This window comes from Crassostrea angulata, chromosome 2, assembly GCF_025612915.1.
Source record: "Crassostrea angulata isolate pt1a10 chromosome 2, ASM2561291v2, whole genome shotgun sequence".
Classification (NCBI taxonomy): domain Eukaryota; kingdom Metazoa; phylum Mollusca; class Bivalvia; order Ostreida; family Ostreidae; genus Magallana; species Magallana angulata.
This window is the reverse complement of record NC_069112.1, coordinates 46,897,859-46,918,844: the sequence shown is the minus strand read 5'-3', so window position 1 is coordinate 46,918,844 and position 20,986 is coordinate 46,897,859. Positions and strand designations below refer to the sequence as shown.

Sequence of the window (20,986 nt, the reverse complement as noted above, 5' to 3'; positions counted from 1 at the left end):
AAACATTAAGTAGATTATTTGTTTATTTCAACTTAAAAATATAATCAATAAGGGCACACTTTTTTTCAATCAAGTCACGGACAAAGATATTGATTTTGATATGCAAACATGGTTGGATCAAGTTACATAAACACCCTTGACTGATCACTATAGTTTTAATAGATGTACTTACCATACGTACTCAAAGTGTAATAAAACTGATAAGTTTCAACGTTTTTCTCACAAAAATGGTCAAATTAAGAACCTTTGACCATAAATGAATCATCTAGGGATTCTACTCCCTATTTTTCACTTTATTGATCTGTGACAGTTTGCCCTCTGAAAGAACGGTCTGAAAAAAACCCTTTTGAATTCTCGGATCAACAATTTAAACAGACACCAATTTTAAAATATTCGATACTAAAATTATATTTAAGTAAACGCAATTAAATATTCCCTTTAAAAATACGATAGTATGGAACACTATAAACCTTAACACAATGACCTGAAGAATTGGTTTATTTAAATCATCCAACCCTGACACAAATTAGTTGTTGAACGTGTAATTTGTGTTTGAGGATAATAATTTTTTTTAAATGTTTTAAAATGATTGTATTAAAATATAACTCAAAGTAGTTATCAATTTATTTTCTTTTAAATTTATTTCTTTTTCAAAGAACAGACATGCAGAACAGACATTCAGTCACACATACACACACATATATGAATATTCACTGGAATGTATTATTTTTTAGTTACTTGCCTACATCGAGAAAAAAATTAAGTAACAAAGCAAGAAAGAGAAAAAAATAGTCATAATAGAAATAAATCAGATGTATGTGGTATCTTAGGAAAATTGTGAAGAAACAAAACGTAAATAAAAATAATAAATTAAAATTAAGCAAGTATTTAAATCACTAACCAGACTATCATTTGACATATACGTATACACACATTCACACGCCATACACACTCAGTCGAACATGTTCGTTTTAATTAGTATGACGATCCCGATATACACATTCATAGTTCAGTTCACGTCGATTCTGATCGAAGATCCTGCCGTTATAATACCATGAGCTTTGTATCCGTTCGTCCTTGTTCAGATGTCGAAGAAGTTCTGCGTTCTGATGTGTGATGTGGTCATACATTTTAAAGTGGCTTTTCACACCACCTTTTCCTCTGTGTTTGATTTTTTTAATTTTTGAATCACTGTTTCTGTGTTTGGTAATACTGGGCGAATATTTCCCTATTTCCTGGCATACGATGTATTTCAAGGATATCGCTGGGTTGTATTGCTACGCCAGCCGTATGTTTTATGATGGCTATCAAGTCGGAGCACAAGTCTTCCTGTGCCTTTTCCTTTCACCCTATGAACTTAATAATGTTGATTTTTAAAAGTACTGCATCTTGTGGTTTGCCTGAGTGAATACTGTCAGGGTTAGAAGATTTATATTGCTGTAGGTTGGCTATTAAATTTTGTAAGTCTGCTAGCTGCTCGTGAAATTTCTCCTTCAGGTCATTCATATCCATATTAATCCTGTCGGCTATTTCTTTCGTGTGCCACTTGAATATCTTGGTTTTTTCACTTTTCTCTTTGATAAACCCGTATTTCATCTGTGTAGTATGAAGTTGAGGGTTTCTTTTGTTAGCGTATCATTCATCTCTGTGATCATCTCTGGTTTCTTTCTTTAGCTCATCCTTTATTTCCAATACAATGTCCGTAACAATGTTTTTGATGTCGTCACTTTTAACCATTGTTGCTAGTATTCTTAACAGACAAAAACATCAGTATTAATGGGTTCAGTATCGGAGCTACTGGTTCGTTGTACTTTGGACGGCCTTTTGTCTGAAACAATGGAGCTTTTTATTGATGACGGTGCCGATTGTAAATTTAATATCACCAATCGTTTGTCTGAAATCTTTTCACTCCTTTTTTTCTGACTTTGTTCTGGCTTATGATTTTTCTAACTTGTTCTTTCCTCCCATAGTTACGGATATTTACTAAACTGGCAAGAATAACAAAGAAATTTCGATTAGTAGGAAATTAAGGTTAAGGTGGATTGACACAACAATGCATTATTTGATGGATCAATGAAGAATAATTATTGAGAAAATATTATTACTATTATTATTATGAATACTATTATTATACAAAATTTATAAAGCGCCATACATAATTTATCTAAAATTACTCTACAGCGCTGTACATATAAAAGTTATTCGCATAAAAAGCTAAAAACATAAATAATATACCTAAATACACTAAATCAAAAACTACATACATATAAAACATTAATTTTTGTTTACATGTAAAAAATCAATGCTGTGTTGTCTCTATTCTCAATAAAATAAGTTTAAAATGCGTTAATACCTAAGAATAGTCTAAATAAACCTGCTAAAAAAAACTTTTCAATATTAAAAAAAAATACCCTGGAGCTGCGCTAGCGCATTGTTTTGGCTTCACCGATTTAAGCTTGTTTTTCCTGAAATACCAAGTTTCTTATTTTAGGATTTGGTGGGTTGTCACACAAGACATTGTATATTTTGCAATTTTTTTAAGAAAAAAAAGATTGTACAAAAACTGCATCTAAATCGGCTTCTAATTATTTTACATGATTTTTTGGGGTATTTTTTTTTATAAAAACGGAAACATCGTTTTAGCTGCGAACAGGGTATCTTAGAGCTAAAAATTTGGTATCATTTAAGGAACATTATCTATAAATACACATCAAAGACGGCATATAAACTTGTTGATATATATTTATTTATAAAAATGAAAAACAAGAATTGTAGATATTTTTTTTAATTAATGGATAAAAACTGCAACTTAAAAGGTACTCGCATTAAACAATTGCTGTACAATCATATTTCAACAAGAAATTGAAAAGAATAATTGAAACTATTAATCTTGCTTGAAACAAGAAAATCTTAAAATCGAACCGATCCCGATTGTGATTAAACTACATGTAATCCCGAACAAGATCATCTAAAGTTAGAATGTATCACAATTTTGCAAAAAATACAGGTTGTTTAGCTGTAGAATGGTTTGGTCATTTACAGATTTTATAATTCACTTCAATTACTCAGAATAAAATGCAGAATATTTGTAAGAGTTCAATTTTAAAATAATTTTAATCGGGATCAGGGTTTTTTTCAATCATAATCGGTTCAAATTTGATAACTTTCCTAAAATTTCGCATTTTCGTTTCAATTTCTGTATCATTGTTAAGTACGTATGTGACTATATGCTATTCTTGAAATCTTATCAATGGATTAAAAATATATGAAAGAATTACAATTTTGATTTTCAGAAATGTTTTTAAAATTAAAATATTAAATACTTGACGAAACAATCTTTGGCATGTATTTATTTATATTTACATCCTACTGTGTTTTTCCATTAAATTCCGTGACGTTTAAATGCCTCTAAATGCAGCACCTATTCACTGCGTATGACTTTACGAGTAATTTACATAAGTAGTTCTCAAACAGTGATTTCTATGTTATTTGTTAAAAAAATGTATTTCATGAATGTTGTAAAAACACCATGTTTTATAATTATTCAACAAAAAAGTTGACTTTATTGTTTAAAGCACCATTTCAAGAGTTATTTATCATGGATTATATTTCCATGCTCGTCGATCTCATCTCAACAGTCTATGTGAAAGCCAGTTTAAACCGGTTTTACAAAACAGCTGTTCCTGCTGTTACTTATTCACTCCCTCCGTGATCTGCACTTTATATCGATTTATTTAAGTAAACAATTGATTTCTTCAGTAAGGGAATGTAAATATAAGCATTAAATGATTCATTTTTGACGTCGTCGTGTCAATAACTGCCGTCAGGTGAGCAGACAAATTATCATAACGCGCTAACGCGCGTTATTCAATTTGTCTGCTCACCTGACGGCAGTTATTGACACGACGACGTCAAAAATGAATCATTCAATGCTATAATAATCATATTACACGTTAATTGACACCAAGTTGTAAGCTCTAAAATACACTGTTTTTCCTCAAAACAGTTTTTTCTATTTCACCGAAAAAAATGTAAAAAAAAAATCATTCAAAATAACTGAATGACGATACTGATAGCTGTATTGTGGAATCATATTAAAAAAAAAAATTCTACCGATCCATAACTTATGCTTCGTCACAGTCACGGTCACAGAGAATTTTACAATTCTCCAGTAAGACTCACAGACTGTAATTAAATTACACGCCATATATAAAATTAAAGTCACTGCCTTTTTCTATTATTGTAGAATATTTAGAAGATTTTGTAACTTTTTTTAAAGTAACAAAAAACAAATCTCCGTGGAGCGCTAAGAAAAACGTCAAAACATTACCAATACCTGACCGGAAGTCCAAGTAGTTATCAATTTAGTCATACACAGTGATTTTTTTTGAGAATAAATTATCTAATATGTACATTTTTTCTATACATGTAGCTACTTCTTGTTTGGGTCTGAGCAATTGAAGCGAAACCTCGCTTCATCTTTCACAATACTGTGTAAGCCTATTGACGGAATAGATCACCTCACCGTTTTAATCTTCTCATTTTAATGGTTGTATACTGTCAATGAAACTCGTGGAGGCCCAAATATTGCATGAATAAAACATCCAGTGCAAACTGATTAAGCAAGAGCTTATTGATTAAATGTAAATGAGCATAATACAATCAATTTTAAAATACCTTGACAATTAAGTACAGTAGATCTGACACAAAGAGTCAGAACTTCTGCCGATTTTTATCCACATGATACTTGATCCCCCGCTTGTGGTCTCGTCCTACCCCTGTGGACCATAATTTGAACAAACTTGAATGTACACTACCTGAGGATGCTTCTACATAAATTTGAGGATTTCTGATGAAGTATTTTTGAGAAGAAGATTTTTTCTATATATTCCACTGTACAACTTGATTTCCCTCCCCCCCCCCCCACCCGAGGTCCCACCCGTCCCCCAGGGACCATGATTTGAACAAACTTGAATCTAAACTACCTGAGAATGCTTCCGCACAAACTTGGACTATTCTGGCCTAATAGTTTTTAAGAAGATTTTCAAAGATTTTTTCTCGATATATATATATATATATATATATATATATATATATATATATATATATATATATATATATATATATATATATATATATTGACCCCCTATTGTAGTCTACTCCTACCACCAGGGACCATGATTTGAAGAAATTGAATCTACACATCTGACGATGCTTCCACACAAATTGGGACATTTCTGGCCTAATAGTATTTAAGAAAAAGATTTTCAGCTTAGGCGAGCTTACAAACCCATTAAATCGTAATTTAATAGTTTTTTTTTACTTACATTGATTGATTTTCGTTTTCAAAGAGAAACAGTTCATGGACACGTACTTTAGTGATTTAAAATACCAGAATGTTGATACGAAAACCGATACCAAACGAAACACACCTTAACATTTAGTATTTTAGTACAGTTTGCTTGAGGTAGATGTAATGCGCTATTATAGACGTCTATAGTCAAACTGTGCAAGCAAATTTCTAATTATTTCAAGTATTGTCAAATTTTCAAAAAACTACCAAGAAATCAATTTCAAAATTTAAAATAATAAAGTAATTAGAATGGATGGAACAAGACGACTTCAGAAAATCTTGCTTGCCTTGAGTTTAATGACCCCTGATACTTTTCCATGGAATTTATTCTTTTCATTTTGAAAAGACGAGCTTAAAATGAAAAAAAAGTATTTTAGACCCAATCTGAAATTCACAATGAAGTGTAATAATATACTTTTTGATAGTTGAGCCAGTGTAATGATGTTGTCATTTGCTGCATTTGATCTTTATATACTTTAAGAATATTGCAGAATTAAATGAAAAGGAAGATGACACAAACATCAATCTTAAAGGTAGATTATACACGAATCAATAAATAATAGAATATTGCTTAAATAAGTTCAGTCTTTTAGCAAGAATATTAAATTAGTTTTTTCTTTCAATATTCACTGGATTTGTTCCTCCTTCCGAAGAAAAAAAACCGTACAAATAGTTAAATCTATTTGACACTTTTGTAGGAGTCTTCCTTCATTTTGTAAAGGAAGAATTTTTAATACACATTGGGTTTTTGTCAGTGTACCGTGAAGGACTTTGGTAACTATTGGATTAGTAAAAACAGCTTTATGGTACTACTTTTGTACGCTAAAAATGCATGTAACTTAAAACTTGATCAGCATTTGAATAGAAGCTGATTATCTTCACTACATCAATGATCGTCGTTTTTAGTATACAATTGGTCAGATTTTCTGAGGAAATTTGACATGGTAAAATTAGTATTATAAACATCTTTAGCCAAATTGCTTTTCATGTTTTTTTTTTTTTTTTACTTCTGATGTATTTGACTAGCTCATGCTATTTGATTAGTGTAATATTAAAGTTGAATCATATATTATGAATTTCATTACGTGTTTATATGTCGAATGTGTCAATGTATACAAATAACTTGGAATGTAGTAATTATTATAAGTGGTGTGTAATTACCTCATTAAGAAATGCATGACAATAATTTCAAAACTACTATTCATGTAATGAGCCACTTATATTATGTTTGAATAATTTTAATTTAAATAACTTTGAGAAAATTATTGTAATTTTCTATTCAAAAATATTTTTAAAAGACAAGGAATTTCAGATTTGTTTAGGTCTTTGTACATTTACCTCCGACATTTTCAGTGTAGTCTAGCGATTTAAAAAGCGGTATTTGGTAATTCTTACATATTGAAGCTTTTGTTAAAAAAGGAACAAAGGGCTGATTCGATAATCTTCAGATAGTAATTAAAAATATGAGTAAAAAGCGACATGTAATCCATCTATTTCAACGTTGAGTATGTACGTAGTTTTGACAGAATGTGCAAGTCATTATTGGATGAATATTATTTGCAGAGGATGAATTCAGCAGAGAGAATAACATGAAACAGAATGCATTGCAATGGACTATAGTTCAAAAGAACAGGAAATTACAGGTGAAAATTATTTATTTATTTATTTATTATTTGAGCTAACAAAACGTATGTTTATTTCTTTTGATGACCCTTTCTCGCTTATTAGATGCAAGTTTTTAAATCACATTTTGTGATCACTGCATCACAATGGTTTTATTTCGTTTATGTGCATGTACATAAATAAGCAATGCATAACTTTTAGTGATGCACAAAATGGGTTAAAAAACAGATTTCAAAATGCCAAGTTTTAACTTCTTAAAGAAAATACCAAAAAATACGCCAGAAATTGACTTACAGTTTTCTAATAGGATCTATTTACTGCATGCATTGACGACATGAAGATAAAAAGGAATTAACCTAAGCCCTCATTACAAATCAGTATATCAAAACGTTCTACCGCTAATTGCTTAAAGTATCTCTGATACATTTCTATTTAAGCTAGCTAAAATAATATCTTTGTGAGATTCATGAATATCATTTTTACAAATATGAATTAAATAAATAGTTGATAGTTAAAGAAAAGAGTCTATTTTACATGTAGTTGATTATGAAACTTATGAGATTAAACTGACCTCGACAGACGTTGTACACGTGAAGATTTTAAAGTTCACAGTAACTATGTACATATTTTGGTGCAAAACTAAAATAGTGCTATGGTTCCTGTGCAATTATTCATGGTAACGGATCCTTTAAGCATTTATCTTTTAATATGCAGGTTTGTGCTCGAAACAAGCTTGTTTGACTTACAGAGCAGATACAATTGGCAATTCAAAGGTACATTTCTACAATATTGTACTTTGTGAAAAGTAATATAATTTTGTGAATAGTTCTGAATCATCCAATCAAACAGTTTAAAACATTCAACAATTTACCGAATTGTGTGAATGAATGAATGAATAGATAGATAGATAGATAGATAGATAGATAGATAGATAGATAGATAGATAGATAGATAGATAGATAGATAGAAAAATAGATAGATAGAACAAATAAATTCTTAACATTGTACATGAACTGAAAAGTTCTATGTTCACCAAACATTAAAATTAGTTTTTCTTATATATTTTTTTCTTTAACATTCTTTTAGCATGAACAAGTTTCCACAACTTGGCCACGAGGAACAGGTAAACATTTTCTCGATACTGTGTTCATTACTTGATCATGATAAATAACAAAATGTATAAGAAATATAAAAGTAAAAAGGGAGAAAAAATATGCAATAAAAACACCTGATTTTCAAAACATTAATTCAGTAAATATGATCAAAAAGGTAAAGGCGGATTCAAACGCATGATATGCAGTTCATAAGTCTTATTTACTTTAACCACTGAGCATTGATGATATACAACCAATATTCGATTGATTTAAACAGTTCAACGAAACATGTAAATCGCAATCTTGTTACGTAGGGTCTTAAAAAAGTGTAAGTCTTGATGTAGTGAGTAACTTAAAGAAAATATTTTCACAAATTTGTAATCTATATAAGTTATGTATTAACAATGAAATTCTACTTAGGTGTGTTATGCGGTTATGAAGGTGCCGACATAACAGAAAAAATACAAATCCTGCGCTAGTGGGTTTTGTTTATTTTATTTCATTTTTTTTGCAATGATTCATATTATTCTTCACCCATCTGTTGAAAAATGATTAAAGTAATTATGAAGAAAAAGTTACCTAAATTAATATACATCAGTACGTTAGATAGATAAGAATAGCCAATAATTTTTTTTTTTGGGGGGGGGGGGGATATGAGTTTGACATCAACAGGATTATTTCATTAATTACACGATTTTTCTTAGGTTGCCGAAGGTTTCAGATGTTAACTAAACTGTTTAGATCGTGTAAATACCAATTCAATTAGTTTCTACAGAACTATGAATACCAATCAGTTGTGTATAGAAATAGTCTAAGAGATGAAAATACTAGGTCGATGTAAATATTTAAGCAATGATCTTTTTTTGCTTTTAAAGGGGTAGTATCAATATCAAATGATAATTATATGTAAGTCTTTAAAACTTAGTGACTCAAGTTTACATTGTTGTGTATTTAAATCCATGTTGACAATAACAACGTTGTTTAAATTACATAAACTATATGAAAAATGGAACATATAAGTGCGACACAAAAGAGTTCATCAAAAACTCTGAAACAATCTTTCTGAAAATTACTGACACAGCAATAGTAATTGCTTACTCGGGGCGACAGTCATGCCACATCTACAGAGGCTGACACATGTAACGATTGACTAGATAAGTTTTGCAGATTATGATTCAGAGGCTGAAGGTCCAAATGAATGAAGCTAAAATAAAATCCAATGTTTTGTGAATGATAAAAACACATTCTGGCATTTTGTTTATTATCAAATATCTAAAGGTGGTATTGGAATCTGTTTGTGATAATAATTCACAAAACATACTTTGAAATAATGTTGGTACATGTAAAAATGTTAAAATACCCCTCAGAGTTTGAACTCGTGACTTACAGATTTCACAATATGGATGTGTCCCAAACCACGTTAACTAGCAATCAATTAGGAAACTGTTCACCAGAAAAAAATGTTGATTACCATAAGAACAATATATATATATATATATATATATATATATATATATATATATATATATATATATATATAGTAAAGTGCATTCTTGAAACTAACCCCAAGAGAAAGTATATCTATAAAATAAAGGTTTATTGCGGTGCCATGCATTTTTTCCCTCCAAACATTAAAGTTTTAAAGAGACCTGAAAAGTATTATTTTTTACAAACCTAGAACGTCTTTTACAGATGCTGACACATCTTATTTCTTCTGTGTTTTATCTCTAAAAACTGCAATTTGAACCAGATTCGCATATGAATCACTTACCATCACACAATTTGAGGAAGTTTGTCAGTATAAACTTTAGTTGATAGAATCAAAAGATATTTTATTTTTGATTTATCAGTATTCATTAGAATAGTTTACAAGAACTTGAAAGTTTGAAATTTAGCAGCTTAAAGTAAATCAACTGCATTTACTCCAATGGCCATAACTGTAGATTCCATTTTTTACTTCCGCAATCTAGCTATTACAGCCAAAGGGCATATGCTTGATATGAAGTTTTCCTAATTTGTGGCAACAAAATAAAAGTCATTCCCACGAAATCAAAATTGAAATAAAAGTCGGGCATACGGAATATTTTTTTTTATAGGAACAGCTATATTTACCGCCTGTGCTGCATGTTAGGAAAAATTCTTTTCATACATATCAAACAAAACAATTTAGCCTCATATCAATTGCACATAATTATGTTCCTGTATTTATTCGCAGCAGTCAGGGCTATCAGATTCTATCTTGGTTACTAACAAGGTACAAGACCATGCAGGTTCCTGTTATAAAAACTGTACACTGGTCTGCAAAGTGATTTGTGATCTGATATATGTGTAATGATTTTCTAGCAATACAGATATGACAAATTATTGGCAGATAAATACTTAATTTGAGGCCAACACAGTTTCAAATTTAGACCTATAATCATTTCTGTGGTTACTATAGATCTGATAAATATTTGTTTGTAGAAGACGTAATTTTTAAAAATCCAAATACAATGTGAGATATCAAACGTTGAGCGTTAAAATTACTCAAAGTTAGAATTTCAGATGTTGAGACCAAGGTAAGATAATTGTTGTTTGCTCTGAGTGTTTTTCTGCTTTTGAATTATAACCACATTTTGCTCTCAGTGTGACGCACAAATGTATCTAATATGCTTTTGGTGCTACAATGATGAAAAATCAGTAAAGTCAACTGGGAACATAATGACTGAACAATCATGTTGTTTACATGCATTTCAGTGAATGGATTGCAATAACCTCTGGTTAAAATGGCTAAGAATTTTTTTTTTTTTATGAAAAATGTCCTTTTTAACATTTTTCTCAAGAATAGGCTTAATTAAAACATTGTGGGAGAAAAGATACTGAGTTTTTTGTTTTATTTCAAATTGTAAAATGAGCGATGGGGAGGGTGGGAGTTGTTTAGGATTCCATCGTTTTATGTTTACTTTATTCTGATATCTGATAGACTAAACGTATCCGAAAAAAAAACTTTTATTTGAAACAGCAACTTTAAATATAATAAAAAAAAATTGCGAAAAAATTAGGTCAATAAGGATAAGAAATATGTATAAAAACAAATAGAATTCGTCATCTAAAATATATTTTTTCTGGACTCTAAGAAAAAAGAACAAAGTGAAAGATTTTATGCTTAATGGCAGAGTCGTGTGGAAACTGTCCTTTTTGTGAATCGTGCAACAAGCATTTGCGCCCTGTAAAGATGCGTTAATTCTGATTCTTCTTGGCAAATATTCATTACAAAAATCAACTTTGCACTAGATTAAAAAAGGGTACTGAAAGTTATGGAAAGCTGAGAGCAAGCTTGTTGCAAAAATGTTGGGAATATTTGCATTATGATTTCATTTTATGATACTGTAGACTTCCTGCACAAGCTTAGAACAAATCAAAATATAAGTGTAAGAAAAGCCCATGTCCTTCCCTATTTTTAGAATACTAAAGTGAAAAATAAAAAAAAATGATAAATCGTTAATTTTAATTTTTCTTATTTCTAATTGCAAACTCAGCAATGAAACACATTGCTGATTGTTGATTCACAGGAACAGTTGTTTCAAGTTCGAACTTACACTGTGAAAAGTATTAGACAACCTTTTTCAAAATTTATGAATTGCAAATTATCTTTCAGGTCAGATAACACACAGGGTACTTTTTTTCGATGTTCAATAAAATCATAGAGCCGAGTAGAGAACTTTATTTTATATTAATAACATCATCTTACAAGTCGGTTTACATATAAAATACGGGGATCCAATTAGATCGTTTTTTTATTTGCAATTTTCAATAAAATAAAGAAAACAGTAGTTGAATATGTATTCACCACACCTTTGTAATCACCTTCATTTGAACGTGCACAGTACAAATCGTATTGCATTACAAATGTAGGAGGGTAAATGTTAAGTTAGTGTCTTGTTAATCCATATTTGCCTAGTTATGAACAAAATCAAGATTTTTAATATAAAATATGGTATGAATAAATTTATCAAAAATCACTGATCTTTATCATTACATCTAAAAACCAAACTCTAATGCATACAGATTCAGAGAAAGATGTCCAGGTATATATGACCCAATGTAATACAATTTATTTTGTTCTCAAAATGATTTTCCTTTCAAACTTTTCATCCAATTAGTTCTTGTCATTAAAAGTGCCGTTTCATTACCCAACTCAAGAATAAAATCTAACATATCATATTGAAATCGATAATTTGCCAATATTGTTAAAGTAATGTGATACTTCAGGACTCTGCTCTATAACATTGTTTCATCTTTAGGTGTTAGTAGATAAATAGTGCCTGTTTGGGAGGGTAACAGTTGAAATTGACACCCCGAGGAAACCATTGTCAACCGACGCGAAGCACTATTTATTTTATTATACTGAATGTCTTAATTTTAGAGGTTTTTTTCATACTGATTTTATATAGAAATGGTGTGAATTCCACGGCGAACCGTACGCGCATAATTTACGCGCATGTAACAATTCGTTGTGTTACCCGTTGCTAAGTGTGTTGCTAACGCTGAGGGTAATAGAACGGAATATCAATTGCGTCTTAACCAATTAGATTTCAGTATTTAACATGAAAGTATAATAAAAAAAATATGTTTTAAACTAAAATTTTGATCCTTTCCCTCAAAATTATTTTTGGAAGAAAAGCAGTAATGTTGCGATGCAATATAATTTAATCTCGTCCACTAACGAATATTTTTGAATAATTACCTTATATAACGTTATAAATCAAACTGACCTTTTGGTCAAATTTCTTAGAAAATGTATGGAGTTTGTTTCATTCTTTAGTATCATAATTGAGAGCAGGTTTTTTTTGTTTCATATGTTATACGCAGAATGTTCAAATCACAGATGAAGCACCATTTAACTATCAATTAAAAGTACTGAAAAATGGATGTCGTTAAGAATGCGTTCTTATTGGTTTCATCGGGACGTCTAACATTCTAATTTATTCTTTTTTATTCAGATTGTGGAGTGGACATACCACTGGAATGTGCGACTTGCGTTGAATTTCAGGCAATTACGGTTATTTTGTCATATATTAACATAATTTTTTAATGTGAAGTGTTTCAAATGCCTTAGGAATCTGTTTTTTCTGGAATCTAGGCGGAACATAAATATCTCATTCGTAAATTTACATCCTCAACAATTAAAATGTTTGATTAAGACAAAAATAGTTTCAAACAATATCAGGTGATTTTTAAAATACGTTTTACCACAAAGTTTAACAGGAAAACATGCGTTTTGAAAAAAGTAGTTAAATTTCTTTCAGGACCAGGCTGATGCATATTCAAAAGAGCTTGAAATACCAAACACACCTGAAAAACGAATAAAGACAGGTAAAAACAAAATGTTGTCATTTTGATTTAATGAAAATAAATGTATGAACTCCAAATATTTAATTTCAGCCTTTAATGATAAGGCACATTAAAAGAGACCTTTCGGTTATGTCCTATTTCAAAGTTGGTGTTGGCGCCTTTAAAGATGTTATTTTAAATTAAGATTGATACATTAGTTCTTATTTTATTTGCCTTTTATACATGTAGTTTATTGGGTTCCCTCGTAATTATAAGATATGATCGACATTTAAAAAAAATTAAGTACCCGCTCCATATAGATCTTTCCTTTTTACATGGTTGAAATTGGAAATATAATCACAAATTCTCGAGTCATTCCATCTATCTGTTATAACTTTTTAGAAGAGTCGTCACAACATGGCGATTTCAACCCATTGTGAAACTGGTTTTGTAGTAAATATAGTGTTTCTAATTTCTAAAGCGTAATGGGTATAGCTTCTGTCTACGAACCTTCTTGTGTCGACTTCGAATATAGCAAGATTTTTTTATGAACTTGTTGTTTTACAGTTTTACAGTTTTAATAGTTTATTTTCCTTCAAAATCATTCATTTTTTCTGACATTTTCAAGTCGAATGAATTCCTGATTTCCATTTATTCTTTGACGAATAAAAAATAAAAGCTTGTATGCGAAACTTTTTCAGAGGTTGTGGAGAACTCTTAACTATAATGTACTTCTATGGTTGAGTTTTCGATTTGGATAAAGTTTGGAATTAATTATATTTGGTAAGCCTTTTATGCATCATAGATTGTCCTTGAATTTTGAAAATTTACGTGGATTCGATTAAATGTCTAGATGGTCGAGTGGTTAGAATCGTGGCCGCTCACTGCCAGTAGTGTAAAGGTTTTAGAGGTCGTGAGTTCAAACCCCCGCCCCGGGGGAGATATAGTTCTAATATAATGAATTTCGCTGTGCTGTAGATGTATTTATTTATATATCAGCAATTCAAGTGTATTTTCAAGAAGATTATATAGGAAATTGCATACTCTAATATTTTGCAAAAATGCCTGGTTAGGTACCCTATTTTTTGCAAGAAAGCTTGTCAAAGTAGTAGTAAACCATTAACAAATTAAAGTTATCTAAAATTGAGGAACGTGTCGCCTGACCTTAATATGCAAAATAATAGGCAGACTTATGGAAGGAGTAAAAACTCCGGACAGAAATATATAGAACATTATCAGAAAATCGTTAACAGTCTTGTGTGCAATATTCTGATAGGAATTTAAAAAAGGGACAATTTAGAGTTATCAAGGATCAGAGATCGTTTAAAGTCATGTAACAAAAATACGGCTGTAATGAAAAATGAACGAATGGCATGAAATACTGTCAATAAAACCGTATTATGGATATGTTCTATTTTAACCATAGAATATAAAATGACAAACACACACATGACAATAACATCAAGAACGGAATGAGACATTAACTTATATTTAAAGTAAGGAGAATTATGACAACACAAACATATAACAATCAAAATAAACTCTTTTCTTGGCAGAAATAATGTGAAACATTCTCTAAAACTATATAACTCTTTGTAAGATTAATCAGATGATCATACATTCGTTTTGTATTTGGATTTGATTTTAAAAGAAGAGTGTGTTCATTTTCAATTTAGTTTCTGACTACCTCAATTATGAAAATCCTGCCCTCACTTGTAAAGAACATTGGTTTTATCATATACGGGGCTATATTGGGTAAAATTTACATTTTCTACTGTCTGTGTCTGTGATCACATAACTAATCAATTGTTGAAGCAATAAACCCAGTAATGTACATGTAATAGGATATGAGCGACACAAAATGGGCGTGCCCTATAGCATAACCGATAAACGATATTGGATGCCCTGCGTAGTAATACATAACATGTGCTACATTAAAAAATGGTGACTGTAATTTTTGTTGAATAATAAAAGTGTAGAACTTAGAAATAATTAAAATAAATGTAATAAGGAGTCATTCTTTGATTTTTATGAAGCGATAATTTTGCTCGGAGCTTGGTCAAATTACTCATAAAGCCATGCGGGCTTTATTGGATTTGACCACGCCCCGACCAAAATTATCACCTCATAATACCAAAAGAATGATTCCTTATTCCTTAATACAGTCAAAATACATTGAAAATTTGAAATCAGAGAATTTAAAGACAAGGACAATTTAATTGATCGGTAAGACATATATTAAAGACCGAATTATATTAGTCTCAGGTGATTTTTATTATGGTCACTGTTTAATATTTCAGATAACTCTCAACACAAGGGTCGTAATGCTCCAGAGAGAACCAAGGTAATATGTAGCAAGAACACTTCCGTTTGTTTTTATTTTTACAAATTTATCGGGGTTTTTTTTCTTGCAAACTATTTGAATACTTTTGTCATTTGATTTTGAATTAATTTGTTGATGTCACCGACTGTTTACAGAAAAATTGAAATAAACAGTCGAATCAAAGAATTAACTATTCAATATGTGTTTCGATCCTTAACTATTTAAAACAATAAAGTTAACGTTTTTATATCAAATAGATACCTACAGATCCAAACCATTGTCACCTATACGTTAAATATTTTTGAAAAAGCCAAACGTTTTTTAACATTTTTTTAAGCTTATAACCTTACCAGGCATTGCAAATTTCGTGCTAAAAAATTTAGAGCATGACATCTAGCTGTGATTTCTGAATGCAGTAATGTGTTGTGTTTTGTAAAAAAAAAAACCCACAAATTCTCAGTAAATACAGACAGAAAAAACATCATGCTGAATATATTATACCGGTACAACCATTCAATATGAATATAATATTCACGCATACAAATGAGCAAAAACATAATCCCTTTACATAGATTTAGCATGAGGGCTGGCCTTGTACAAACTGTATTTTGGAATGTTTTCTTATATAAGCATTAAATATCCTTCCTAACTATCAACCATGGCCTAAAACCAACCGATATCCACTCTAGAACTACCACAGTGCAATTGCACCTTTAATTTTAATTGACCACACCCTCAAAAATGTATCCGTATCACTTGATCCTTATGATTAAATTGTTTACATCTAATGTTTTAATAAATTCCCGAATCTTCCTCAGGTGTGCAGTCCCAATATATGATCAAAACACTAAGAACACTGTGCCGGATAATTATGCCAGTGCCAAGGTGGCATTTTTGCACCCGTCTAAGCTGCATAAATCGAAAAATTCAAATATGCCATATGATAGACCATTGCTAACAGAGTTAACAACCACCTTTGTTATCATTGTATCTCACCTGTCAGGTGAGATATATGTACCTTTCAAAAACAATATTCCTATAGGTGATTTGAAATTTCCTATCGGAATACAAAAACTTCCTATAGGAATTTTAATTCCGATAGGATTTGATAAAATCCGATAGGAAAACTTAATATCCTATAGGAAAACTTCATGTCTGAATCAAAATCCTACAGGAAATACCATTCTCCTACAGTAAAAAATAAATCCTATAGGACTTTTAAAAAATCCTATAGGATTGTCAATATTTCCTGTAGGAGAATCAATTATCCTATGGGAATTATCATTTTACTATTGGATATGAATTTTTAAAGGTAAATATCCTACCTGTCAGGTGAAATACACTAAAAACAAAAGTGGTAATATACTCTCTAGACAATGGTCTATCATTTGGTATAAATGGATTTTTCCGAAACTGCATCTTAAGCAGGTGCAAAAATGCCACCTTGGCACTGGCATAATTGTCCGGCACAGTGTTTAGGATACACTTTATTTAACTGACCAGTAGTCACAATTAACCCACACTGTCTGTCTAAAGTTTTTTTAATCTAGGAACCCATTTACAGATTAGCTGTATTTTGTGAAATACATAAATATGACGTAAAATGAATCGAAAAGTATATCCGCCATGTTGGTTATTTGCCTTATCAAATGATTTGTTTCATAAACAAATGAAATTGTCTTATCATTAGTCAAATTAGTCCTTGAAATCGTTCATATCCTTCAGCTCTCGTCTGCGATTGGCTTGTCCTCTCATAATTAAAATCCAAAGTAATAGGGTTTCTAGTGTATTCATCTATTAACCATTATCGTGCCTTTAAAGAATCAGATAACTTTATTACTAATAGTTATTGTTTGTGTTTTATAACATTCAAATTTCTGCTATATTCTGTTTAGCACAATTCCCTTTTTTTTTGTTCTTAAGGTTTTCACTAACCGCTTGCATCTAAGAAAGGACGGTAACGTTATGCTAATGTTGTTCCCCGCTCCTTCGCGTTTTAATTTTAAAACCGTTAGATAAAACTTGTTCAATTCTAGGCTCTTGTCTGCCTGCAATAGCAGTTTGGTTTTCACTGATATTTCTTTGCATATCCAGGCCAATTGTCTACTAGCTCCGAAAAACTGTTCATTGTTACATTGTTTGCTACACGCAGAGCGTCATCGATTAGTCTATGCACTGCATGGTCGTCAATTGTTTTAATTGTGTTTAAGACCTGGCACATTGCGGCTAGAAATAAATACTTCAATTTATTACCTCACTACTCTGTTAATTTGTCTACACTTGAGTCCCATTGTCTCTTAATGGGTCATAAGATAAAAAACTTTGCCATCATTACAACAGTTCTCCGCTAGTACTAGCAAAATGCACGAAAAATACAATTCATTCATTTTTAAACGAAAGCCAAGTAGACCCGGCAGTGACCAATGTTTTTGATCCTTACTATATTCACATTAAGTTAAAACTGATGTTTAATCTTGATAAATTTTTCAGAACGTAGAGAACTATTTTTCTAACCCTTCAAGACGTGTGCAAAAACCAGTACTTGAGGAAAACACAGGTAGTGAGGTCATACATGTATATTTTGTATAGTGATGTCAAAAAATCGAAAGTATTACATAAACATTGATTGAATATCAAAATTGGTATAACATTGATATATGGTATGATTGTAAAGATTATTTCACTGTATTTTTGGAATTTCAGAAGCAGAACCAAGGTCATCAATAACTTATTTATTCTGGCATGCAAAGCATTTTCAGCACTTTCATTACCTTTACAATCTAGCCAGAGATTGCGAGAATCGCGTTGAAAAGCTGAAACAAAGCAATGATCTGGCAAAACGAATGCCTGAAGATGTTGTCATCAAAATAGGGATAGTTGGACATTTTACAAAAGACAATGTGAAACTTATATCGAAAAGATCAGGTAGAGCTTTGTCATTGAATGCATTCATAATAAAAATGAAAATGATTTTACATTAAGTAAAATATACATATTCTGTTAAAAGGAAAAAGTAAAGTGTCAGAAGACCAACACATATGGAAAGCACTTCCACTTGTTTGCTTTCTAAACAATACATCCCAACAATCTCTATTTAAGGTATGTAGAAGAGAAATGTTCACCTGACTTTTGAATCTGCAATTAAACACTTCTATATATGCCTAACTGACGTAACTTGATCAATTTTCTACTTTACGTTTTACAGAAAAATGTAATGCGTCAAGAGAAAGCAAGTCACAAAATCGTCATCAAATCTGACAACTTTTGTGATAAAACGGACGAAGCAGACAATTTTATTATCAGCGTAGGTCAAGACAAAGATCAAATCGAAGAAATCATTACCTCTTGCATAGAGGAACCGCTTCAACACATGCTACAAAAATGGTTGGAAGATCTTAAGCTTGATCATTTAAGGCGAAGCGCATTAGATATTAATGCAGAAATAGAGGCTATCCGTAAAAAGTTGGTGTCTAATAACAGTATAGACACAGAGGTGGATTTCAATATACCGAGTACTAGAACGGAAACAGTTATTCCTGGCAACGTGAAGGATTACTTGTTTGGGTAAGTACTAATTCTAGTATTAAGTTTGTTAATCGAAGACAAAATTAAATATGTCAAGAATGCAGACGCTGTATATCTTCTTTTTTATGGAAAACTGTATCGCTATCGGTTTGATTAAAAAAATGGCAATTGGCATTGGCATACCCAATATATTTCCCCATTAATATACGCAAAATAATCAATTGTATACGTCAACAAAACTATTGGAAATTATTACTTCAGATGAAATGTTCCCAAATTTAGCATGACAGAATGCTTTTGTTAATAATACTGTTAAATCCCAATCACATTTGTTTACAGACGATCTGATGTCAACTCATTTGGTTTATGGAGAAATTCGTCTTTCAAGGTATTTGTCAAGAGGGCGACCAATGTAAAAGAGCTGAAGGATGAGTTGAAAATGTTAAACAAAATTTTTTTTCAAAAATATCAGCTAGAAGTAGAAATGAAAAATTGGGCAGAAATGCAAACTATGATGCAGGGAGATCCTATTCAATCTAAAGATGAAGCAACAGGAACCCTTGGAGGGTTTGCTACAAAAACAAACAATGATCAGAAGATATATGCATTGACTTGCAACCATTTATTTCCAATAGAAAATGAAAGGGCTTTCACTCATGATTTTGAAGAAATCGGTGCCTGTGTGTTCACCACCAGGGACAAAGGGTGTGATTTTGCTGCTATTGAGATAAAGGAGTCTTATTCAGATTCATGCGACGTGGCCTTCAGAAGAGATGACAAAAAGAAAACCAATGCAAATGTTTATTCCGACAGTTTAGAGGGTGTCAACATTGTACATAAAATAGGAGCGACAACGGGTGTGACCAATGGAATAATTGTTAGTCCTGAGTTTTATTTAAAAGTAACAGATGAATCCACACGGGAAAATGTTTTTCTCGTGAAAGGTACCGCTGAAAAGTTTTCCGAAAGGGGCGATAGTGGATCACTAATATTTTCCAGACCAAATCGTATACAACAAAACTACGTTGATGTCGTTGGTATGGTTTACGCCAATGATCTTACATTGTATGATGATAATGATGAAAACGACGATCCAATTGATCAAAAGAAAATGAAGTCAAAATTGCCTGAAGGGTCCCGGGAAGAGGGTGCTCAAAATTACGAGGTAAACTCTGAAAATAAACCGACCTCGAGCATATGCGATAACCCAGACAAAGGCATAAATACAGCGTCTGGTATCCACCAAGATACAAATGGTATTTCATTTTGTTATCGATTACACACAGCTTTGAATCTTTTCAAAGAGAATCAGGGTGGCAATTTTGAAGTAAAGCTTAAAGATGACGTGTCTTCGTCAGAATCCGATGATTCAAACGAAGGAAACAACTGACAACTTTACGAAAGTTCGATGTTTTTGTTTGTATGTTTGTTTTGGTTTTTGTCTGATGGGCTATGGTAGTAAGTTGTCTTAAGATACTAGTTTTGTCGATTGGACTCTGTTTTGTGGTTGTGTGGTGTCAGACACCGCGCGCGATAGGACAGAGAAAGATGGCTTGCGATTAAAGAGACATCATGGAATAGAAGAAGTACATGAGAACTTAAGAAACCAACTTTTTAGTTTCTCTGAACTGAGAGAACTTGTGTTCTGTCCGTTCGTGTGCGTTATCGATATCAATTTATTTTCATTCCCTACCTAGATAGAACCACTTATCCGCTAAATATATATGTCAGGATTTACTATAATAATAGTTAGTT

General features: G+C 31.3%; 1 protein-coding gene across 1 annotated transcript; it reads left to right on the top strand.

The window, feature by feature from the left end:
- Window positions 1–14,444: 14,444 nt before the first annotated feature.
- On the top strand, window positions 14,445–20,621 carry LOC128174416 (uncharacterized). Its single transcript, XM_052839979.1, has 7 exons — window positions 14,445–14,451; window positions 15,684–15,727; window positions 18,197–18,263; window positions 18,410–18,631; window positions 18,714–18,805; window positions 18,912–19,270; window positions 19,571–20,621. The coding sequence occupies exons 1-7, from the start codon at window positions 14,445–14,447 to the stop codon at window positions 20,619–20,621; spliced, it is 1,842 nt and encodes a 613-aa protein (XP_052695939.1).
- Window positions 20,622–20,986: the final 365 nt, after the last annotated feature.